The sequence below is a fragment of the Epinephelus moara genome, chromosome 23 (genome assembly GCF_006386435.1).
Source record: "Epinephelus moara isolate mb chromosome 23, YSFRI_EMoa_1.0, whole genome shotgun sequence".
Classification (NCBI taxonomy): Eukaryota; Metazoa; Chordata; class Actinopteri; order Perciformes; family Serranidae; genus Epinephelus; species Epinephelus moara.
Genome location: NC_065528.1, coordinates 32,565,643 through 32,591,228, shown reverse-complemented (window position 1 = coordinate 32,591,228; position 25,586 = coordinate 32,565,643). Strand labels below are relative to the sequence as shown.

The following is a 25,586-nucleotide window of genomic DNA, read 5'->3' as shown; positions in this document are numbered from 1 at the left end:
TCAGTGTTCTTAGTCCAGTCCAGTTTATTGTCAATGAACACACCCAGGTACTTGTAGTGTTCTACGATGTCCACGTTATGCCCCAGGATGGAAACAGGGGTCACTGGTGTCCTCGTTCTCCTCAGATCCACCACCAGCTCTTTTGTCTTTGTTGTGTTGAGCTGCAGGTGGTTCAGCTCACACCATGAGACAAAGCTTACAGCTAACTGCTAACAACTTACAGCTAACTGCTAATAACTAACTGCTAACAACTAACTGCTAATAACTAACTGCTAACAGCTAACTGCTAACAACATACAGCTAACTGCTAACAACCAACACCTAACAACTTACAGCTAACTGCTAACAACTTACAGCTAACTGCTAACAACTTACAGCTAACTGTTAACAACTAATTGCTAACAACTTACAGCTAACTGCTAACAACTTACAGCTAACTGCTAATAACTAACTGCTAACAACTAACTGCTAACAACTTACAGCTAACTGCTAATAACTAACTACTAACAACTAACAGCTAACTAAATCTTCGGCCTCGGTCACATTAGATTTAAAAAAAGTGATTGTGCGAAACATTTTTTTTTTTAAACTATTATCAATCGGAAAAAAGTAATCATCAGATGAATCGATAATGAAAATAAACATTTTAGTTTTGTGTAAAAATGCTGATGTATGTGTTGTGTCGTCCTCTGATTGTAACCATGGTGATGTTTATTGTTTGTGTAGACGATGCAGACGAGGAGGCGGAGCCTCTCCAGAAGAAACTGCGTCTGTCTGCAGAGGAACAGGAAGACGCAGACGGTCCTCAGTTCTCTGTCGTCACGTTACCCAGTGAGATCACACTTTATATTTACATCACTGATATGACGTCAACAGTGTCGTCACCAAACTCAGTTTAACCCTCAGACGTCCCTCTGGAGAACAGACGACCGGCCAAAACCAAAATCCATAAATCTTGTTTCTGTATAAACTAATGAGACATTGGTTTTTACCTCGTAGTCATGGTAACGTTTCCTGTCTCTCATTGTTGTCCTCAGTGTCGGAGAACGACGAAGGCTTCGAGGTGACGATGACGGCCACAGCAGACGGTGATCTGTCTGAGGAAGGTGTCGCTCAGATTCAGGTGCAGATGCAACTCCTACTTTCTTCTTCCTCGGCATCCACCTCCTTCTTCTTCTTCTTCTTCTTCTTCTTCTGTACCCTAAACGAATCAGAAATTAAAACCTTAAATAGCTGGAATCAGATTTTTTTATGCCTCCACACCACGACAGCCGTGGGTTGTCCATCCGTACGTAAGGGCATCCCATTTTTGTGAACACGATATCTCAAGAACACTTTGAGGGAATGTCTTCAAATTTGACACAAACGTCCATTTGGACTCAACGATGAACTGATTAGATTTTGGTGGTTAAGGTCACTGTGACCTTGTGTGTCTCATTCTCATTAACACGATATCTCAGGCACAGTTTAAGGGAATTTCTTCAGATTTGGCACAAACGTCCACTTGGACTGAAAAATAAATTGATTACAATTTGGTGGTCAAAGGTCAGTGTGACCTCACAAAACATGTTTTTGGCCATAACTGAAGAATTCATTCACTAATTCTGACCAAACTTGACACAAATGTCTTACAGGATAAAATAATGAAGGTCAAAAGGTCAAAGGTCAGCTTGACTGTGACATTTGGTCAGATACTGAATTGGTGACCTCAACAGTCCTGATATTTTTGCCAAATTCTTGGTTGTGGTCTGAGAAATCCCGTCCGTCCGTGTGTGTGTGTGTAGATTCTGCAGGAGGATGAAGACTCTCTCTCGCCCAATCAGAAGACAGAGGTGTCGCCTGTCAGTCAGGCCTGGTTCACTACCAAAGAAGACAAAGACACACTGGCTAACAAAGGTACGCACACACCTGCAACAGTCATGTTAGTGTGTATAGAGGCAGCATGTTGTCACATCTAACTGAGTGAATAAGAGTTCATTTCAACCAAACCAGAGCTGGTGATTGTTGGAACAGTTATTTCCTCCTCCTCAGGTCACAAGTGGAAACAGGGCATGTGGTCTAAAGAGGAGATCGACATTCTGATGAGCAACATCGACCGATACGTGAAGGTACGTCACTTCCTGTCTTTATTTCTGTCTGGTACATGTAACACACAATTTATGTGACGGCCTGTGTGTGTGTGTGTGTGTGTGTGTGTGTGTGTGTGTGTGTATGTGTTTCAGGGCCGAGGCATCGAGGATCCAGCAGAGATCATTTTTGAGATGTCCAAAGAGGAGAGGAAGGATTTCTACCGCTCTGTGGCGTTGGGGTTAAACAGGCCGCTGTTCGCCGTCTACAGACGAGTTCTACGAATGTACGACAACCGCAACCACGTCGGGAAGTGAGTTCACGAGGAAGAGACGTCAGAAAACATGTTGGAACTTTATTATGTTTGAATAATAATTTCTTTCTTTAATGTCCCCAAGGTACACTCCTGATGAGATAGAGAAGCTAAAAGCGTGAGTACAAACCTCTGTGTGTGTGTGTGTCTTTTATTTCAATAAAGTTTTTTTTTAAATATACACAACATACATTTTCCATATAAAGTTTATATCTGGTGTGTGTGTGTGTGTGTGTGTGTGTGTGTGTGTGTGTGTGTGTGTGTGTGTGTGTGTGTGTGTGTTCAGGCTGAGGGAGAAACACGGGAACGACTGGGCGACGATCGGAGCCGCTCTCGGTCGAAGCGCCTCATCTGTCAAAGACCGCTGCCGACTGATGAAGGACACCTGTAACACAGGTACAGAGCAGAGTGTACTCAAGTACACACTCGATGTACTCGTGGTAATAGTACTTTTACTGCACTAAAGTATCTGATTACTTCCTCCACTGATGTTTGGTTTGTTTGTAACTTTAAGTCTAACTTTTATTTTTCATATAAAATGTTTGTAACTTTGTTTAAACCAGGTAAATGGAGCGAGGAGGAGGAGAGACGTCTCGCTGAGGTCGTGTATGAGATGGCGGGTGTATCGCCGGGGTCGGCGGTCACAGGAGGCGTTTCCTGGGCGACGGTCGCTGATCAGGTTCGAACGCGCTCTGAGAAACAGTGTCGGTCGAAGTGGTTGAACTATCTGAACTGGAAACACAGCGGAGGAACAGAGTGGATGAAGGAGGACGACCTCAACCTCATACGCAGGTAAATATGCTTCTTTATACGTCTCCTTCACCTCACAGGTAAATATGTATTTTTTACTGCTCCACATCTGACCTGTACTGTACTGAGGAGATATCTGATGTGTTCCAGGATCTCAGAGCTGGAGGTGGAGGATGAGAATGAAATCAGGTGGGAGGATCTGGCGGGCGGGTGGAGCAGCGTCCGGTCGCCTCAGTGGCTGCGATCGAAGTGGTGGAGCATCAAGAGACAAGTAGCGAATCACAAGGACATCCCCTTCAACGGTACACACACATGCGCCAGTGTTTTTAACTGTAAAGCTGTTAATCTGTCTGTAGCTCTGGTTGAGGGTGAGAGGCTGTCAGCAGATAAACAGAGATCTGTGTGGGTACATGAGACCCTAAAAAAGAGGCTGGATCATGGGGAGTACCACCAGTTGGTCCAGGAGCTTCTCCTCCATCATGGACGTTTACAGGCAGGTTTTAGGATGACTCAGGGGCAGTTTGACAACCTGCTGTCTATCATCAGGCCGTATAGCTCTGGGTATCCAGCAACCGCTACCACCAGTTTCTCCTCCATTGTTTACCAACTGTACACTTGTTGTCATGACCACCACAGAGGGCCCGCCTCTCAGATCATCCCATTGGACAATGAGAAAAAAAGATGAGATGACGTGGGGCGCTTTACTGCTCTGAGTTAAGATTTTTCAACTTGAGGAGTTCAGAGCGCTCCGGCAAAAACGCCAGGTGCCAAGAGCGCAGAAACATGAGGCGTGTAGCAACACAAAAACAGTGAGCAAAAAGCTTCATTCTCACTAAAAACTGTTACTAAAAGTCGCCTCCATCTCCTAAAACGCTTTCTCTGTGATCGGGGCCTAAATCTCCAGGTGTGCTCATTTTACACCAGAAGACGACACAGTGTAGTCCCCCAGTCCAGTCCAGTTGCAGAACTATTTGTGTTGCTGGAGCAAAATATATATATATATATTTTTTTATTATTATTATTATTATTGACACTCTGACCTGTGTGTATTTGTGTCCTCAGTCCTCCTGAAGGGTCTCCAGGAGCTCATGGCATCCTCACAGACGGCCTCCGGACCGGGGAGTCCCTGCTCCTCCTCCTCGTCCTCGCTCCAGATCCGACTCACCCGATTGGAGGAGAGCGGCGGCAGCCCCGCCCCCAGCTCTGTGGCTGCGCTGCAGATTCCTGTACAGATCCCGCTGCAGATCACACACCTGGGTGAGTCTGAGTGTATCACTGTGTAGATTTTAGGAGTGTCATGATACCAAAAATTTAGTGTTTGATACCAGTACCAGTGAAAATAAGATGTTCCGTTTGGTCTTTGCGTTAGCTTATTTGTCCCACCCCTCTTCAACTGTGATTGGACGGCTGAGTAAAAAGGGACAATGATGAGTGCAACTTATTATCTGAAGTTGAACATCTTTCTACTCTCAGCAGCCAGGGGGAAAAAAAAGCACTAAATGTGAAGCACTCGGCGCAGAATAGGCGCTCAGCTTCGTCACACATCTGGTGTTTGTAATAGAGTGTAAATATGCAAAGAATTAACGGAATATACGAACTCAGGAAAAAACGCTTTTCTTTTTTATGAGGCGAGGCAGAGCTGTCTCTGTATCTGTGCCTGTCGCCATCTTCCATGCGTTGTTCTTGTTCCTCCATGCTGGAAGGCCTTCTACTTCTTACTTTGGTGTTCAAGAGCAGACTAGAACACTCTGAGTGTTTATGGTGGCCTGTCAGGGACCTACGATACCTGTGGTATCAAAGAAAAACCATCATGTCTTCAGAGTTTTGGCATTAAACTTGCACTCAAGTATCAACTCTTGTGACCTCCTCAGTAGATTTAATGATAAAATGTCATTCTATGCTGATGATACAGGCTTTTATACCAACAACTCCAGCTGTGTTTGACTCACTGACCTTTGACCTCTCTGTCCCGTACGTCACTGATTCTTGTCTCTGTCTGTTTCTCCTGAAGCTTCAGATTCTTCAGCAGCAGCCAGCGACAGTGAAACCATCACTCTGAACACAGGAGCCCTGCAAACCTTCGAAATCCTGCCTGTAAGCAAAACACAGGACGTCTTCATGTCCAGTACAGTTAAAGTGTTAACATACTGAGCAGTGTGTTGCTCAGACCAACACACTGCTCAGTGCACCAGGAAAATATTTAGTTTGTCAAATGCAGTTTGCCAAAAAAACAGGATGTTCTACTGCAACTGGTCGCATTTTGTATGTAAACAGCACGCTGTTCTGGCTATTCTGACCCACAATCCTTTGCACAGCAGAAAATACGTCACATCGACTGATGATAAATGATGTTCGAGGCAGTAATTGTAGTTTATTTTCTATCAGCACTGCAGCCGTCCTTGGAAAGTATGTACTGTTGCAGTCAACATACGATCAGGACATCCTACTTCATCATGACATCGCACCCTGAACTGTAATGAACCTCACCTGTTTCTCCTCTCAGTCGTTCCACCTGCAGCCCACCGGCACCCCGGGGACCTACTACCTCCAGACGACGTCCAATCAGGGCCTGCCGCTCAGCCTCTCCACCAGTCAGGGCCTCCCGCTCAGTTTAACCAATAACAGCACTGTTACCCTGACGACAGGCTCCTCCCCCTCATCACATGAACACATCATCCTCCACAGTCTGTCGGTCAGTGTTTGATCACGTGTGTTTTCACTCCTGATCTGCTTCTGCTGCACACTTCATTCTGTGTGTGTGTGTGTGTGTTACCTCCTCAGACGGACGGCCTCTGCTCCAGCGACGGCGTCATCATCCAGACTGTCACCTCTGACCCCGCCTCCTCTGACCCTCTCAGCCAGTCACAGCTGGTCGTGGAGACAGAGGGGCGGGGCCAGGACGAACGCCTCGATGCCACGAGTCTCCTGGAGGGGTCAGAGAGCGTTGTCACGGAAACTCAGGAGCCAATGACAGATGGCTTCACCAACACTGACAAGGTTTTTTTTTTTTTTTCAAACTTTGTCAAACAGTCTGGTGGGTTTGGTGACGGTGATTTCTGGTTAAACACAAAGGCTCTTAGTCTTTAACAAAAGAATGTATGTAGATAGGGTGGAGAAAATAATAAAAACCTTTCCATATGATGCACCCCGGTACAACACCATCGCTCACTACGACCTCAGTAATAAACATAAAATAGAATTATCACTGATCGTCTGACAGCGTCAACAAAAACTGAAAAATGTATGAGCTTTGAAAGAGTAGAAATCATGTCCTGAAATGCTTTATATTGCACAGGTGTACCTAATAAAATGGACACTGAGTGTATAATGATAAAAAAAACTGTGTGTGTCAGGAGCTGAACTCACCGTCTGTTGAGGCTCCAGTGGTGCATTCTGGGATACCATCTGGCAGCGCCGTGCTGATTGTTTCTCCACCCAACATCAGCAGCACACTGACAGGTAACACACACACACACACACACACGGCTATAATCAATGTTATATATAATTATTGATATGTAGCACTACTAAATTAATTCTCAACATTAGTCAGAGTTCTGCTGAGTGAAGTCACAGCTCAAATCTATTGACACATTTTAGGTTTTACGACTAATTTGTTTACGTCCTCAGATCCGATCCTTGAGAACCAGGAAGGCTCTGACTGAGCAGGACGTTCGTCATGACAGATGAAGATTCAAGGATGGACGACAGGAGACGAATTTGCGAATCCTAGGATAAGATTGATATTCTTACCCTCACCTTAACCAATCCAACCAATGAAGGCAACAAGCACTAACCAGTCATAGGGAGAGTAGGGCAAGTTATTTCTTCACTGTCCTAGGATTTGTAAATTTCTTCTTCTGTGGTGTTAAAGCTGCTGCACAATAAAGACAGAACCTGTTTGCTGTTTTTAAAACCAGGATGTGAACATTTAAAAACAGATGGTTGTAAATTAAACCAAACTTTTTAAACTGAATGAATTTGAAGCTTCATATTGAACTTCTGGATGAAATGTTGAACCCCTGGATGAAATGTCTGAACCCCTGGATGAAATGTTGAACCCCTGGATGAAATATTGAACCCCTGGATGAAATGTTGAACCCCTGGATGAAATGTTGAACCACTGGATGAAATGTCTGAACCCCTGGATGAAATGTTGAACCCCAGGATGAAATGTTGAACCCCTGGATGAAATGTCTGAACCTCTGGATGAAATGTCTGAACCCCTGGATGAAATGTTAAACCCCTGGATGAAATGTCTGAACCCCTGGATGAAATGTCTGAACCTCTGGATGAAATGTTGAACCCCTGGATGAAATTTCTGAACCCCTGGATGAAATGTTGAACCCCTGGATGAAATGTCTGAACCCCTGGATGAAATGTTGAACCCCTGGATGAAATATTGAACCCCTGGATGAAATGTCTGAACCCCTGGATGAAATATTGAACCCCTGGATGAAATGTCTGAACCCCTGGATGAAATGTTGAACCCCTGGATGAAATGTCTGAACCTCTGGATGAAATGTGAACGCAGAGCTGGAGGAGCCAGACCAGCAGCAACAAACAGACTCTAAAGACTATGATGGACGTTACTTTGTGAACTGACCCTTTAAAAAACACATGTTCATATATAATAAAATAAACATGATGAGGCTAATTTAACGATTCCTTTTTACATTGTTTTTCACTTTCATTTAAATGATGAGGAGGTCGTGTGGGGGAACAGAACCTTCACAGAACGCGTATGCAACAATAATAATATACCAAGACAACACCTTTGCTAATTGTTCAATAATAATTTCAATCGTAATGACTAAAAGAATTCGATTTCGGCAGAGAAATATAAACCCTGAAAATGTGACGGCATGAACAGTTGTTTCAAACATGGGTTTTAAAGAAGCTTTAATAGTAAATGCACAGGTTAATTAACTTAGAAAAGTTAAAGGATGGACATCTTATACCTGAATAACTTCTTTTAAAGACAGATTTGTGTCTGTAATAATCTTTTTTTTCTCTGTGATGCTGAGACTTTATGAGACGTAATGGGACATTCGAGATTAAGTAATTAAAACGAATACTTACAGTACACCATGAACAGTTCTTATTAATAGATGACACCTCTTTAACCCTGTGAGTTCACATGATCTCAACATGAACCTGCTGTTTTTCTGTTAAATGTGCATTCCTCCATCTTATTAATCATTTGATTGGCTCCTCTGATACACTTTATTAATGGGCAACACTACCTTCTGTTGAATCTGCTGCTGTTTAAAAGTGTAGTTCTCTATTATGAACACAGGGAGGCAGTGTTGTCACATTTATCTCTCTACTGTGTATCATTAACTTGCTCATTATCAGATTTTAAATGTGTTATTGTCAAGATTTACTCAAGTAAAAACTGATGTTGAGCTGTTAAATTTAAACACAGTTACTGTAAATATCAGCAGCTCACAGCATTTCTCTGATACACAATAAAGTCACAATAAAAACAGAAATAAATGTAACATACTCACCAAACAGTTAGAGGGAGTGTAGGTGAAATATCTTCACAAGCGTGTCCACATCAGGAGGAACGTCTGTAGAAACAAACTAACTCAGAGTTAGTTTATAACTTTATATAATTCCCATCAGAAACACAGCTCTGTTTAGTTTTCGACTTTTCTCCTCATAAATGAACTCCACAGAGCTCAATGCAGCTCCAAGTGATGCAGATCATACACAATAAACAGATCAGCTCATTGTGATTCAAAACAACATGCAACAAATATGCATTAATAATATATGGTAACCAATTACTGTAGTCAGCGAATGAGACTGCAGTGTTTTGGTGAATGTGTCCGCGCTCTAATGTGCGAGCAGATCTCCTCTGAATGATAAACAGGAAGTCAGACTGTGGATGCTGCGTGTCCTCGCCTCAGGCTGCCTGAGGTGGATCACTGTGTTTGTCAGGTAAACACAGGATTCTGCTGTCAAACATCCACACAGGACTTCTTCTAATGCACTGAGAGTGAAACTGAAATCTGATGAATCCACTGGAGCCGCTCGGAGCATCCACACAGCTATCACTCACAAACACTCACTGCTAATCTGATGACTTTGTGCAGATTTTGAGAACAGAAATTCACTTCCAGCCAGATAATATAATCAGTATGGAGATCATAATAAGTTTCCCTGCTGTGTTACAGAAGTTTAGTGAGGCTGCTTTATTTTAAATTTGAGAAAACATGAAGTTGTTGCAGCTCTGACAAAATCTTAAATTAAGGTCTGGAGGTTTCAAAGGAAACTGATGTAATCTGTATTAAAAATAATGAACACAAGCTAAAACTAGAACTACCTTGCCGTTGTGTGTCGTAACAAACCAGTCAAGTTTCTGTTCACATCCATGTTTGTCCAGACTCACATGTCGCCATGACAACTGACAGTACCTCAAATATGGACGTTGCTGCAAAGAAGCAACAAATTGTAAAACATGGATGCTTCACACACAGAAGATCTATACAATCAGCACAGTTTCAAGATTAGAGTCACCAATTCAGTATCTGACCAAATGTCTCCCCTTCTGTTCCTGAGATATGACGTTAAAACATAATGATGTCACAGTCAAGCTGACCTTTGACCTTTTGACCTTCAATATTTTATCCTGTTAGACATTTGTGTCAAGTTTTGTCAGAATTAGTGTATGAAATCTGCAGTTATGGCCAAAAACATGTTTTGTGAGGTCACAGTGACCTTTGACCACCAAATTCTAATCAGTTTATTTTTCAGTCCAAGTGGACGTTTGTGTTAAATTTAAAGAAATTCCCTTGAGTTGTTCTTGAGCTATTGCATTCACAATGATGAGATGGGCGAGGTCACAGTGGCCTTGACCTTTGACCACCAAATTCTATTCAGTTAATCCTTAAGTACAAGTGGACATTTGTGCCAAATTTGAGGAAATTCCCTCAAAGCCTTCTTGAGATATCGTGTTTATAAGAATGAGACAGACTGGGTCACAGTGATCTTTGACCATCAAATTGTAATCAGGTCATTGTTGAGTCCAAGTGGATGTTTGTGCCAAATTTGAGAGAGGCCTTCTTGAGATATCACGTATATGAGAAAGACACAGGCACAAGGTTACAGTGGCCATGACCTTTGAACACCAAAATCTAATCAGTTAATCAGTACAGGTGGACGTTTATGCCAAAATTTGAGGAAATTCCCACAAAGCCTTCTTGAGATATTGTGTTAACAAGAATAAGACAGACTAGGTCACAGTGACCTTAACCTTTGAACACCAAATTGTACATCAGGTCATTGTTGAGTCCAAGTAAATGTTTGTGTAAAATTTAAAAATTCCCTCAAGGCGTTCTTGAGACATCAACTTCACAAGAATGAGATGGGTGTGAGGTCACAGTGGCCTTGACCTTATCATCAAAATCTAATCAGTTCATTCTTAAGTGGACATTTGTGCCACATTTGAAAACTTCCCCAAGGTATTCTTAAGATATTGCGTTTACAGCAGTGAGACAGACTAGGTTACAGTGACCTTTGAGCAACAAATTGTAATCAGGTCATTGTTGAGTCCAAGTGGATGTTTGTGCCAAAGTTAAAAATTCACTTAAGGTGTTCTTGAGATATTGTCTTCAAAAGAATGGTACATATGTATAGAGGGCCGTATGGACAGAGGGACAACCTGAAAACATTATACCTGTGGTCATGGCAGTTGCTGGTGCGGAGGAACAATAAAACTAATTTTTTGAGCAACAATAATCCACAGAACAATGAGAGACACCACAAAACAACAGAACGACACATTCCATTTGTATAAACATCTTTTATTGGATATTTGGACTTCCTAGATCTGGATTTTCTGCCCACTTCTCCACTTCTTCAGAAGAGTCACCGATTTGGGCTCCAGACCAGTAAAGACCAGCTGGTTCCTGGTTACTGGTAGTGCTGTTTCTGTCTGTCTCAAAAGTCCAGTCCATCCAAAACCATTCGTCTCCTACAACGATGTTACAAGAATAAACAATGGGAAAGTTGTATTTGATATACAAACTGTTATACAATGGTATAAACACATTTAACCCTCGTGATGTCGGTAAAAACATCAGTACCAGTGGGCCCAGTTTCTGTTGAACATTCAAAACCTCTCAAAACGTGTCGACTGTGCCTCGTAAAACAACATTTTTCAAATACGCTTCAGTTTTACATCATTAAAACACACAGATCCTCAAATACCAGACGAATGTATCTACTTACAGCGAAGGCTCAGTTCCCTGTGCTGATCCCTCATCCAGTCATTACACATGAATGTTCTCCTGTACCTCTGAAAAACACTCTATCAAACATGCATATTCAGGTCACGTCCTTCTGATATTTACCAAACTGTTCTGGAGCATGGGGAACACACAGATAATGTAGCTGTGTTTCAGTTAAACCAACACTATTCACACGTTTTGTGCCAAACAAATGTTCAACATTTATGATTCACAATCCAGTATGTTGCGTAAATGGTTTGTAATTGAAATGATCCAAAATGTTTCTGTGGAATCTCAGCATTTTCTTAAAAAGACGATCAGACGAGATGAAAGGCATCATTCTACATTTTCTTTCACTTGTGTTTTATTTTCTGTTATTTAGGAGTGCGCTAATTGCTAAATTGTTAAATAATTGTCTGCATGAAATGACAAAGTATGTGGCAACATGAATAACTGCAGTTTTTGGTAAGCAAGGCAACAATTATCCACCATTTAGGGTTTTAAATTTGGCTATCGAAAAACCAGTCTTGCTAGCCTGCCTCCATATTTAGTTAATTTTGCGTTAGCATCTGTAACTCAAATGGTTCTCCAAGCTAACGGGTTTCTGTAATTTTCTATCCATGACTGTAAAATAAATGGATATAAAGACTACTGTACAGGACAGTAAAAGGATGAAACTTCACTCAAAGTTTAAGATAATTTGTTAGCATTCAACACCTTGTGGCAGTTGCTAACAGCTAATGTCATGTTCACAACATTTTGGGTGCATTCGTACCACTAGTGTTTTCGTCATTGGTAAACTGAAGATGCAGAGTTCTGTTAAATATGCTAGCTAACAGCCAGAAGGTGATTAACTTATCTAAGAATATTAAAATCAAACAAGTATGATTCATGAGCTTTAAAACAGTTTGTAGACATACTGTATTTTCAAACTTAGAACAGACCCAGGCTGCTGTTTCCCTTTACTTCCAGTCTTTAAGTTAATCCAGGCTAACCACCTGCTCTGTAACTTTACTAATTGTTGATGAATCTGGACAGAAGTTTCATTCACGCTTTGGCTTTTCAGAAAAACAGAAAAAATATGTTTCTTGTGATTAAAACGAATGAGTTACAGAAGTTAGCATAACAGAGGTTAGCTGGCAGGATTGGGTTACACCAGCTTTTCATAAATCCATTACTTCTTTAACGTAAAGCCCTGTGTAATTATTACTCGTTAGTTTCTAGTAATTTACTAAATCAGGTTGCACCATAAAAAAAAGTATTCACTGATTAAAAATTAAGTTTTAATCAGTTAATCAAAATTAAGAAATGTCGTAGCTAGTGAACTGATCCTGACATTGTTCTGTAAAGTTTTCTGATAAATAATAAATACGGCAATCAATTTCAAACCTAAAATAACTTCCGGTTCAAACTCCGCCCACTCCGAGCATATTTATGGATACAGATCATTCAGTTGGTTAAACAGATACAGATAATGGTGTACTTGCTCATCCCGGACACTGACTTTGATTTTAATGCAAACAGAACACAACACACAAACTGAAGTTCATAAAACCTTTCGTTATAACTTAGCTAAACCTGAATTTATGAACAGTTGGTGCAACCTGAATTTTTCATGTCTCACCTGCACTTAATTTGTTAGTCATATTTTTAATATACACCTGACACTGAAGTGAAGCTTATTGAATGGTTTCTGACAACATGAATCTAGTGGGTTTGGATTTTAACAAATTCTCTGACTTTTGGAAAGTATAACTCTGAACAACACGGTTTGATCGTGATAAAATGATGGTCTAATTTTTTGTTATTGTGTACAAGTTTTAAAATCATTTGACAGTACCAACTTTGTCCTCTAAAGTTCTTTGTACCAGCCCCCATTTTCCTTGCAGTTTAGACCCACAAACATGCAGTACACCTCCTGTTTGTGCCGACAGACACCTTCTTTTGGCTTTTACTTCCAACTCTACTTCCAGGACTCTTTAAGGCACTCGCTGGTGGCAAAAAGAAGGCAGAAAGAAGCAAGTGTTGGTGGAGGAATAGCTATAGACTTGTTGTTGACGTGAATCAGATGTGTCATATTTTACAACAATAAACTATATTTGTAGAGTGAGTACAGTTTGAACTCTGATTCAAAGATCTAAACAACAAATGTGGCACTTTGCTTTGAAAAGCTGGTGAAATTTGGTGACAGGTCTTCATCGGGCACTGAAAACAACCTCCAAAAAAAGTTTCACATTTCAACAGTTTGTTTTTATAAAAAGTACCAGCAGATTATTTAATACAAGTTTGTTCCCCACATTTCTGTCTACACTCATCAAACAAGTCAGACGACAGCCCAAGCCTTGGAAATTACACACACTACAACAACACAAGATAGTTTCTAGAAGTTATTTGGCACCAGAGTTTTTTTCATGAACACATTTCTGAGAGACAAACGCCTCGGAGAAAGCTTATGAGAAGTGAAGAAGACAAAAAAGAAGCTGTTTATTTCAGTCTTTGTATCTGGAGGTCATGTGGTGCCGAACTCATGAGTACAAAGATGCAGCACCAGCCTGAAGGTCGTATTGCTTCAGAATTTAAAGATGCAGTTTGTAAATCATCAATTAATCCAGCTTCAGTGGGAAAAAACCCGAAACTAAAAACTCTGTTCGCAGAAATCTGTGTTTCCCAGAAGGCGATGGGGCTTCATCATTTAACTTACAAACAGCATATTTAATCTTTGATATTAACTCAAGCACTACATAAAGCACGTCGTCTGGGCTCAGAAGGCAAAGAATAATGCATATATATATATATAAATATATGTAATGATTCTACGGTGACGATGATAAATACGTAGCATAGAAGATAAATGAGTTAATTTACACTTCAGCGGCTTAAACGGCACTTAAACCCAACGACTGCTGCAGATCTAATAACTTTTTAGAGGAACCACAACTCACTCACTCAAAGAGCGGCTGTTCATATAAATGATCATATGGTTTATGTTTTCAATCTTCTTCCATATTTCTCTAATTAACAGCCGACATAAACGTATTTTCCCCAAATCTGCTTCATGAATTCAATAAAAAAAAAGATTCTTGAACATATCGACTCCTTGACACAGATGCAGTTTGACACAGACGCAGATGTTCTTCGACAGGTTCGGTGCAGGTTAGTTTGAGCCAGAAATAAAACTGAACCAGCTTATTTTTCATTATGAACATTATGAAACATTTAATGTGCAGAATAAGGAGGAAGCAATCATCAGGAGGCACATAAAGTCTTTGCAGGTGCTGCGTAACAATTATTTGCACAAACTGTTTTTATCATGTTTGTGTAGAATGAAAGGATGAAAGGAACAAGACAGCCGTGTGTGTTGTTTTGGTATTTCTATGTTGGATAATATGGAAGATATAAAATGCCCCAATAGAAACAAATCAAGGAAATAAAGTGAAATACACACATTAAGATGGATTTCCTTTTTAAATATGTCATAAATGTGTCATAATTCAATTTAAAAATGTTAAAGGGACAAGCATTTAGTGTATTTGCAGTATAACTGAATTGTTTTTGTATTGTGACGTGATTTTTCACATATTACAATCAAACAATTAAGAAAATACAGTCACTTTAATTGGACATGACATGGAAAATTTCAGCCAGTTCTCACTCCCAGCTCTTCAAGTATCGCCGCTTTATCAGTAGATCTTGTTGTCAGACACAGAGGCACAGCGGCAGCCTTCATGGCGGTTTGATACGCAACGGGCAGCAGCAATTTGTAACGCCATCAGCAACTACCATAGTATAAAGAGCGAGAAAGTCCCTATGGGGGGGCGGTGACGTGGATGGGTCAAACAAACTCTGGACTTTCACTCAGGAGAGTGCTGTTCCTTTCCCGTGTGAAACCCAAAGTCAATGGAGTTACTGTAATACCAGCATAGTTTGCTAGTATGTGTAGCATGCTATGCTGGTAACATATGTCATATGACATCTGTCTTGCAATGTCACATCACATTGGAACATACTTATTTTAAGCCAAACCATAATGTTTTTCTAAACCTAATCATATGCTTTTGTTGTGTTAACCTAAGTAATAAACCCAAAAATGTGTTTACCTACGTTTTTTTATTTTGAAAAACACTAGGCATTTAATGAGCAGACACTACATATCCTCTGAAAACGGACGTGTATTTTGAAGTGACACAATACATGCAACAAGCGTAAATTGACACGTCGTCCATGAGTGTCCTAAACTGACACAGGAGGCTACCTAGCACGTTATATTTTGACACGTAGGTCCACTGACAAAGCGGGGGTATTTCAGAAGTTGGGATAAGAACGTGTTGAAAATTCAAGGCACCGTAAAAAACAATTCAGTTATTAGATAATAAAGCAACATTATTGTTGTTTTTCTAAACATGCTTTCATTTAATTATTACACGCTAAATGCATCTATAAAAAGGAAATATATATGATATTGGTATTTGATTTCTTTGATTTGTTTTTCTGCATTTTAAATCTTCCACAGAATAAGGTGGAGGAGTGTGTTTAATTTCATAATTTTTGACTGTGTGTTTTAAATGTTCGTACCTTAGACTTCCTGGAAAGCAGCACAGATAGCGACTGCATCACCCAGGTGAAATCAAGCAAATTAAAACCAAACTGTGTCCTGGATGCATATTTTTAGTCATCTTACAGCTCCACCTTAACTTCTAGATTTACTTTAAGCCGTTTTGAAGGATCCATGGATACCCTGTCTTCAGAAGACACTTCTTACGTGTGCAGAAAAGAAAAACGCAGCATCATATATGAAAGAAGTTTTGCAAAAGAAGTTAAATCGTACAAATTATAACAACGAATCACACTTAAAAAAATAAAAGTGTTTCAACCACATGATTAGGCAGTCATGATTTTTCACATAAAGTAAAAACAAGCTGGTCCTCGGCAACAAAGTGGCAACGGTGTTGATATAACTACTGAACACACACTCTCACACACACTCTTACTCACAGGATATGACATCATGGACCACCCTGATCAACACTTTACAAAAGAAAAAACAAAGCGGCACCGTATCAGTCCATTAAAAAGATCATTTTCATGTTGTATATGGAAATGCGAAGCCTCTGCTTAAAGCCTGCAAACAAAGAATAATATTAAAACTAAACAGAGCAAATTATTCAGCTGCGACTCGAGTCAACAGCACAGTGTCATCAGCATAGAAACACATACTCTGATATGAAAACAACATTTTGCCATGACAGAAGGAAAGATGATGTTATGGTTTGATTTTTGGACGTCATACCCTGAATTCACTTTCCTCAGCTGTGCCTTCAGGTCAAACCAAGACCCGATTGGCCAGTGGTGTGTACCGTAGTGGGTTTTCATTGGTCGATTACTTTTATTTGAGCTCGCTTTAAGGTAAAAGAAAGTTCATCAGAGCGTTTAGGATGAAAACCAAAATCTGTTGCTGACAAGAGACCAGATTTTCTGGTTCCTGTATTTAGAGACAGAAAATCTGACCTCAGATCAGACTGATCCACCTCCCATCCACAGTTCATAGACTCTCATGTAATACAATGAAGGAGAAGTGGTCACAAAGCGTCCTGGAGCAGCTGAACTTCCACTGCCAACTTCCAAAAAGGGCAAAAATAAAATATTTGGTAATGTCTCATTACTTCACTTCGATTCTTCAATCATCCAGAAATCTTCATTCCTTGTGCGGCACTTTTTCTTCTTCACTTCCTCTACGGCAAAATAAAATTTGTGGTATAGAGAAGCCAAACACAAAAATGCTCCGAGATCACACGTACCGAACGCCTTTTAAAAAAATAACCCTTTGATTTCACACAGCTCCCATCTGCAGCCATATTACAGTCGCCATTTTGCATCCCTCTGTGGTATTTGTTTTGGGACGCCAAGTGGAAATACGCCATACAACTTAAGCAGACATCAGCGATTCTGTTTCCACCACTCTGAGCATATTCTAGCACTTTGTCCAAAATCTCTGCTCCTCTCCCCCCTGGAGTCCCATAACTCCTCCCCCTTCAGTCCCTATATGGTCAACAGCTTCCTGTGGCTCCACTAGCCCCTCCCACTTCAGTCCTTACATGATCAAACATTCGGTAGAGTCCGCGAGCTCGTCCTCCTTTGAGTCCTTAAATGCAAAACAACATCCTGTGTTTTAGTAGCCGTTAGCTCGTCCCCCCGACCCCACCGCGAGGTCAGGGGTCAAAGATCAGTGACCTTGTTCTCCAGGGCGGCGGCGATCTGTTGGAGGCGGAGAGTAAGCTGCTTATTCTGGGCTGCGGGGTCCTCGTCCAGCGACTGGATGATCTGAAGAAGACAATGACACAGAATTTAAAATTTCCATATTTGCTTTGACTGAAGGTTGATGAAATAATGAATGATGAAAATATAAACAGTTATTAGTTGCTTTAACTTTTCGTTAAAATGTTAAAACACAATAAAATACGTACATTACCTGATGATAAGAGTTATGACGGCAGTGAGCATTAGCTTTATTTGTATTTAATATGAGAAAATCAATAAATACAGTGAAGTAAGGCTCCGATGTTAAATGATTGTTTTTACAATATTCATAAATGCGTATATTTTTCTGTTTCATATTTACATTTATGTGCAATAGCATATACGTCAGGCTGTTGTCATGCGCTGTTCATACATATACCTGTGAAAAGTAATGCTCCAGAATTCATATAACCCATGTAATCGTGAAGGCTGCGATCACATGACCAGTGCACCAACAAAAGTTAAGAAGGAAATCGTATAAAGAGAAACTGGGCAAGTGCGGTCAAACAAACACAGGACTTTCCCCAAGGAGATCAGTGTTCATGTGCCGTGTGGAATCAAGCGAACTTTGAGTTATTTTAAGGTGTGTTGTCACATTACGTTAATACATAACTTGACCTCAGGTACGTAATTTGACGACACTTAACCATGTTTCTTTTCCTAAACCTAACCTATGTAACTTAACAAAACAATCTTTTGGGGGAATAAGTTTAAGTTAAGACACACTGTCTCTCTGTCTGTGTGCTGTCTTCATCGTCTATTACATCCTACTCCTCGTCATCATCATCTACCCGAGTTATGAAATAATACTGTCCACCCTGGTCCTGTCTGTTGTCGCACATGTATGTGTCCTGCAGGTTACACACATTTCCTTCACAACTCTTGATCAAACGTCTCTAAAGGTTTGACGGATGTTGAAATTTAGAAAATCAAACCTGTTACGAAAACTTCAATGACGGACAAAAGTTTCAGGGTCAGTGTTTAAACATGTTTGGCACAACATGAGATCTTTTTTTTTTTTTTTTTTTTTAAGTGCGACGATGTGAGAAGAAAAATCCAGACTCGGTGTGCAGAAGCAGAGAGACGTAAGAATATGTGCAATGTATAGAGATACTTATGCAAAAAATGTGTGTTAGTATGAGAGCAAAAAAACTGAAAGAGGTTTCTCACCACATCGTAGTACTTGCTGGCGTACTGGTACAGCTGATGTAAGGCCAACTGGGTGTTCAGTTTGTCTGTGTGTTGCTACAAAGTGGAAACAAAGGTTAGAAATTCAAACATGTTAAAATCCTCTGAAGTGAACACCAAGTGTATGTCCATTAAAATGTCAAGTCGATTCTACAGAAATGTTCATAAGGCTGTTGAAGAAAATCCCTGCAAACTTTTAGCTTCCTCTGTGGTCAGGTTTCTGTTCATCAGGGAGTTGAAGAAAAGTAACTGAAAACAAATTCATCTGAAACGAGTCATGCTCTTGGCAGTAGAACCGTGCAGCAAAATATAACCACAATGGGCTGATCTATGGACATAAATACAACAACAGAATTTATATTTGTATTCAAACATTAACTATGAAGACACTCAAACAAAGTCAGTAAATATGGAGTGTTTGGTCAATTTATTTTCTATAAGGTCTAAAATCTAATTTTGGACACTGTCAAGACGTTTTATTAAATATAGAAAGACCCTTTTGTATGATAAGGCCGAATGTGTCAGTACCATTTTCTTGCTGTAGTTGTTCAAGGTGAAGCAGATTTTATTTATTTCATACTGCTAGGCAGACGTGGGACCAAGTCATTGTTTTGTAAGCCACGAGTAAGTTTCAAGTCTTTGCACTCAAGTCTCATGACGAGTCCTAAGTCCTAAACTAAAAGTTAAAATGTATTACATTCACAAAAATCATGATTTCTCCCAAGTGTCTCTGACAGTCTCCATCCATGTCAGTGAAAATATGGATGCTTCACACACAGAAGATCTATACAATCAGCACAGTTTCAAGATTATAACATGTTTTGTGAGGTCACAGTGACCTTGACCTTTAAACTTAAACCACAAAATTCCTTCTCTTGAGTTCAAGTGGATGTTTATGTTATTTTCAGAAATTCCCTCAAGGTATCATGTTCACAAAAATGAGACAGACAAGGTCACAGTGACCTTGACCCTTGACTTCTGACCACCAAAAACTGCTCTGTTCATCACTGAGCTTAAGCAGACATTTGTGCCAAATTTGAAGCCTTTGAGGCATTCTTGAGGATGGGATGGACAAACAAACCGAAAACATAGCATCTCTGGCTGTCGCTGTTGCGGAGGCATAAAAAAATTTTTTTATAGCATATAGCACCACATAGAAGTGACACAACAGAACGAATTATATCTGTTCTTGTCCTCTTTTCTGTTTTGTAGTCCTATAGTGTAAATGTTTAAAAATAGTAAATAGGGAACTCTGGTGTTGTGTTTGACATTGCCAACCTTAACATAGGTATTAAGTGTTTTTAAGGGAAAAGGCTCAAGTCTGAGTGAAGTCACAATCCAAGTCAAGTTGCAAATCTACGGAAGCGTATTGCATTCACTTGACAAATAAAAAAAATCTGTTTTATTGAGTAATTTTTTCTGTTTTTCGCAGTATTTTTTTTATTTTTCTGTTTTTCGGAGTAATTTATTTTTTCTGTTTTTCATGGTAATTTTTTTCTGTTTTTCGTGGTAATTTTTTTTTCTGTTTTGTTATTCGAGGTAATTTTTTCTGTTTTTCTGAGTATTTTTTTCTGTTTTTCGCAGTATTTTTTCTGAGTTAAGAGAGCAATAGAACAACAGACGCTTTCATTCCTTTCTTGAGAGCTCCATATAATGGAAGCAAACATGACCTGCTTGTTTAGTTGAATCCAGTTTTACTTTGTTTTGGGTTTGAGACACTGGGAGATCCTCTTGTCTTTAAGTCATATAGATGGTGTTATCATTAGTTTGTCGACTTTACGCAGGCACCTTGAGACTTTGCGGTTGTTCAGACGAAAAGCCCATTCAGATCTGCTGGACACTGCAGTGTTTCTCCAGAATCAGTTGGACACATATGGCAAAACAAAGTAAAACTGGATTAAACTAAACAAGCAGGTCATGTCTGCTTCCATTATATGGAGCTCTCAAGAAAGGAATGAAAGCGTCTGTTGTTCTATTGCTCTCTTACCTCAGAAAAAAATACTCAGAAAACAGAAAAATTAAAAAAATTACCCCGAAAAACAGAAAAATAAAAAAATTACCCCGAAAAACACAAAAATAAAAAAATTACCCCGAACAACAGAAAAATAATAAAATTACTCAATAAAACAGATTTTTTTTTAATTTGTCAATTGAATGCAATACGCGTCCGTACAAATCTGCTTTGTTTTTGCCGAGTCTAAAGTCATCAAATTTGTCGCTTGAGTCTGACTCGTGTCCTCACCTCTGCTGTTGGGTAGTTCAATCTTTAACAATGCATCATATTTAATAGGATCATCATGTGTTTTTATACGTGAAGTTTCAGTCTGTAACTAGATAAATGTAGTACAGTAAAAAGTACCATAATTCCTCCAGAGGTGTGAAGTTGAAGCAAACAGGTATGTAAAATGGAAAGAGTCAGAGTGAAGTAGAAATACCTCAGATAAATGTAAGTACAGTAGCTGACAAAGTGTGTTAGTGTTTTATGTTCCGTACCCTGGACACCTCAGCAAGGTGTGTGTTCATGTCCTGGTCACTGACTGGAACCATCTGTCTGATGCCTTTGTAGTAACTGGTGGAAACACACACACACACACACACACACACACACACACACACACATTTAATCACATGCTTCAGTATTGTTTAACACATGTTACACCATGGTCTGGGTGAACACTGGATTCTGATTGGCTGCGTGGTGTCTGTTAAAAACTGATAATGGACGCCTACTATGTAGTTCCAGTGAAACTGTCTCTTCTAAATTAATACGACAGAAGCAGTATCTGTAATCTGATTACAACTAAATTCCAACACTGAGAGTAACGTGAGTCCTTCAGTCCTCTGAACACCACAGGACGGAGACTGTAACACACCCTGCAGGTAAAACACTGACCTCCTGAACTTAAACAATCATCTCACATCCTGTCCGCTGTTCAACGTGCTGCTTCAGGCTGCGGCCGACAGTAACGTTACACATGGCGAATTATTTGTTAGTGAAAATCTTGACATTGATTTGGGGATGCTGGTGGTGTTACCAAAGAAAAAAACTTTAGATTTTGACTGCAAAACGCATCAAAATATGAATTATTATTTTTGCTTTTTTCGTCTTTGGTAAGTGACCATGCTATGAGCGGGATGATGATCGATGAGGTGTCTGTTATCACTTTTTAACAGCCTTCACAGAGGCAACCGTCCTCCATTGACGCCTCCATGTCGGCTGTTAGAAAGTGAGAATGGACACCTCGTCGGGCGTCGTCCTTTACTTATAATCTGGAGTTTTTGCAACTCACATGTCGCCCTGCTGTTCAGCCATAATACTTTCATACACACACATCTGTTGTTTTTCTGTATGTCTAGTGCAACACACTCACTCGTCCACCATCTTCTTGTACGTGGAAATCTCTTTTGCATAGAGCAGCTTGTTGCTGGGAGACTCCTGCAGAAAACAAACAGATCAGAGATGTTGAGTCATTTTCAGAGCTCCTCACAATCATCTACTGACTTCGTTCTGTGAGGAGGGAAGATGTTTTACAGAGAGAATCCTCTCTTGGATGCTCCTGCTCTGTTACATATCAGCAGTCTGTGATGTTCAAACAGTCCGGGGTTTATTTAGTGATTAAGTGTCGTTAATTAACTCTTCTGCTGCAGCCAGTTTCCATCAGTCCGCCTCCTCGTCTGCTGCAGAGACTCCCTGTGAAAGACTTCAGACAGCAGCCTCTGAGAGACTCTCAACATCTGCAGAAGCTGCCTGACAATCTGCATGTTTTTATGTTTTCTTCAGTGTCACAGTGATCCAGTGTTAACGGTCTGTACACCCACGGCACACTGCAGACAGGAGCTGCTCACAGATCTTTCGGCAACTTCTAAAGGTAACGTTTAGCAAAACTGAAACAAATACAGGCTCAAAACAGAATACCAGTGCTGTCCTGTGTGTGACATCACAACAACACATCTGATGAGCTTCAACAGGACTTAATCTCCTGATTTTAAATTCTTCTGTTGTCGTATTGGTTCCCAAACGTACTTTTGATTTCCTCAGTTTTCACTGAAATGTTCAAACCGATCTGATTAAACAACTACAAGGACAAGCAGCTTTTATGGGAAGAAAGCCAGATATTCACTTTGAAAAACAAAGACATCACTCTGAACAGGATTTAGATTTCAGGACTGAAAAATGACCCAGATATAAACACTCTGCACAGAGTTAAGATCATTGACGAGCACAGGTGATATTAAAATCACCCCGCATCCTTTAGAGACAATAATCTCAGACTGAGATTCATAAACACTCTGTACGATCTGTATCTGTGTGAACTCACTCTGCTGAGTTTGTGCTCCGTCTTGGTGCAGGCGTCCATGAAGGTCTGAGAGATGACGTGTAGCGAAGCGTCCACCACCTCCGTCACGTGGACGTCGAAGATGAAGTGAGGGTTCCTCAGGATGTTCACCCAATACCTCAGAGGCAAGCTGAGGACACACAGAGACACAGTCAGGTGGTTAAAAGAACCCACATTAAAAAGTTTTTGCAAAAAATTCTTTAGGTTTTGCACAGTACGATGATCTTCACAGATGAACATCACTTTATGATTTATGTAGCCTAAAAGCCTAAAATTCACAGGAGGGTATTCACTGACGTAAAGATCTGATTTCAGACATCAAACCAAAAACACACTCACTTCAAGACAAGGAACAGGAAGTGCTAACATGCTAACTCATTTCTGGGTTTTATGCTCAATTCAGACCGAATATTCATGACAAGTTGACACCAATCCGCTGCGAGGGTCATAAGGACAGAGGGATGTCGTATGCTGTAAAGCCCTGTGAGGCAAATTGTGATTTGTGATATTGGGCTTTATAAATAAAATTGATTGATTGATTGAATAACTACTGCCAATGCTCCGTTCTGTAATGCTGTAAAAAGCTGCTGGTTGACAGGAAGTGACCACCATGTGAGACGGCGCATCATCTCTAGTCAACAACTCTCTGTGCTTCTGATCTGTAACGTTAACAGGAAGTGACCACATTCTTCAAACCAACTCATGAAGCTAACGTTAGCGTAGCCAGCTAGCTGCAGCAGAGAACGTGGCTGAAATAAGGAGCTGCTTTTGTGTTCCTGGGTCCGAAATTAAGAACTCATTATTTCAAGTAAGACATGATTGTTTTTGGCAAATTTACCCGTCATCACAACAAACTGCACGAGTGCGAGAACATTAAGCTCGACAGGTGTAGCAACAGTAACTAAGGAATAAATTTCAGACAGAGTTTTTAAGGACCTGCTGACACACAGTTTCTCTTCATCATTTCATCTCCTCCTCCACAGACACCATAACCCTCATCAATAATTCACTACAGCTGATGAATATTTCATTGTCCACCGTGTCTGCGTGTGTGTGTGTGAGATGATTGACAGGCTGAGCTCAAGGCCAGTTTGAAAACAGAGAAGTTAGAGGTAATAAAAAAGCAATCTGTGTGTCTGTGTTTCCTCTCTTCATCATCGTTTATCTGTCCTGAGAAAAGACGGTCAATTAGATCAGCCTTTAATGTTGGCAGTGAGGACATAATTACACTGTAGTAGTCTTCAAAGGAACTTTGAAGAGAAGCTACAGACGTTGAACCAGTTGAAGTGTCACATATGAACCAGTTTACTGAGAGGATGATTCAAGTGATCCTGTTCTAGTCTCCCACTTATACCTGTTATCACATACATTTCACTCCCTTAGGACTCATACACGTGCAGCATCTTTTACCACCTGGAGAATGCGAGGTCAGGCACTGGCCGGTGCTTCTCTTATGCCAACTTGCAACCAAGTGACCATAACCAGCACCGTATCGTAGCCCAAAATCCCTTGTTCGTAATTGATCTTCTTCCAGGCGTTGTTCATGTTGACAACTATTTAAGATTTAGTCTCAGTCTCGAGAATAAAATGCTTATTTAGTCACATTTGAGTATACTTAGGCCCAATCCCAATAACCCCCCTTGGCCCTACCCCTAGACCTTGTCCACTACCCCTTAGCCCTTGGCCCTACCCCTTAGCTAGGGCTGCACGATTCTGGAAAAAATGAGAATCACGATTTTTTTGGCTTATAATTGAGATCACTATTCTCTCACGATTTTTTTCAACATAAAGACATATTGTGCTTATTTCCTGATACAAAAGGAAAAGTAACAAAAATTATAAATAAATAATTAAAAAATATCATTAAATAACAAAGCCTATGATTGTGCCTGATACAAGAGACACAAGGCACATAAACTCTGGTCAGCAGAGAGGGAACACTCCTGTTTTTAGCTTTAGTCTCTTGTCTTCTCTTACAGCTTTTGAACAATTTTAACAATAATATCAATGTTGAACAACATTTTTCTGAGGTAGGTATTCCAGGCCTGGAATTAAGTCAACATTAAACGTTTCAACACCATGCATTTGACAGGAGTATTCACCTAACATAGCCTACATATCCTTAATTATATAATTATTTATATGTCTATGTATATTTTTACATAAATCCCCAATATTTTATTTGCCTTTAAAAAATCCTCTTCCTTCATTTAATTTGACAATGTTTATCGTATTGTATTATATGTATTAATTCTCTACAGGATCTTGTATGTTCTTTAATGTGTGTTCAATTTATTAAAAGAAAAAAACAAAAAACGTGTTGGTGAACCTGCAGCAAAGTGAGCCCTCTTCCTCAGAGAGGATCTTTGCCTCCCACTTTGTTCCTGGCGGCAGAGC

The 25,586-nt window shown here is 40.2% G+C and overlaps 2 protein-coding genes across 3 annotated transcripts in view; one reads left to right on the top strand and one right to left on the bottom strand.

The window, feature by feature from the left end:
* dmtf1 (cyclin D binding myb-like transcription factor 1) overlaps positions 1-7,381 on the top strand; it is an 11,936-nt gene extending 4,555 nt beyond the window's left edge. Inside the window, exons 3-17 of the mRNA XM_050035915.1 lie at positions 727-831; positions 1,038-1,123; positions 1,785-1,896; positions 2,032-2,108; positions 2,223-2,380; positions 2,466-2,498; positions 2,667-2,776; positions 2,944-3,172; positions 3,281-3,432; positions 4,193-4,387; positions 5,142-5,224; positions 5,634-5,822; positions 5,912-6,127; positions 6,484-6,589; positions 6,761-7,381. Coding sequence (XP_049891872.1) covers positions 727-831; positions 1,038-1,123; positions 1,785-1,896; positions 2,032-2,108; positions 2,223-2,380; positions 2,466-2,498; positions 2,667-2,776; positions 2,944-3,172; positions 3,281-3,432; positions 4,193-4,387; positions 5,142-5,224; positions 5,634-5,822; positions 5,912-6,127; positions 6,484-6,589; positions 6,761-6,795 — 1,886 coding nt within the window. The 3' untranslated portion in view covers positions 6,796-7,381. The remainder of the gene's footprint in view (positions 1-726; positions 832-1,037; positions 1,124-1,784; positions 1,897-2,031; positions 2,109-2,222; positions 2,381-2,465; positions 2,499-2,666; positions 2,777-2,943; positions 3,173-3,280; positions 3,433-4,192; positions 4,388-5,141; positions 5,225-5,633; positions 5,823-5,911; positions 6,128-6,483; positions 6,590-6,760) is intronic.
* Positions 7,382-10,933: 3,552 nt separating this feature from the next.
* plxnb2a.1 (plexin b2a, tandem duplicate 1) overlaps positions 10,934-25,586 on the bottom strand; it is a 263,227-nt gene continuing 248,574 nt past the window's right edge. For both annotated transcript variants that reach the window (XM_050035913.1, XM_050035914.1), the window contains exons 39-43: positions 23,172-23,319; positions 22,224-22,288; positions 21,346-21,421; positions 18,835-18,909; positions 10,934-17,688 (exon numbers count right to left, since the gene is read on the bottom strand). In XM_050035913.1, the coding sequence (XP_049891870.1) occupies positions 17,584-17,688; positions 18,835-18,909; positions 21,346-21,421; positions 22,224-22,288; positions 23,172-23,319 (469 nt within the window). In that variant the 3' untranslated portion in view covers positions 10,934-17,583. The remainder of the gene's footprint in view (positions 17,689-18,834; positions 18,910-21,345; positions 21,422-22,223; positions 22,289-23,171; positions 23,320-25,586) is intronic.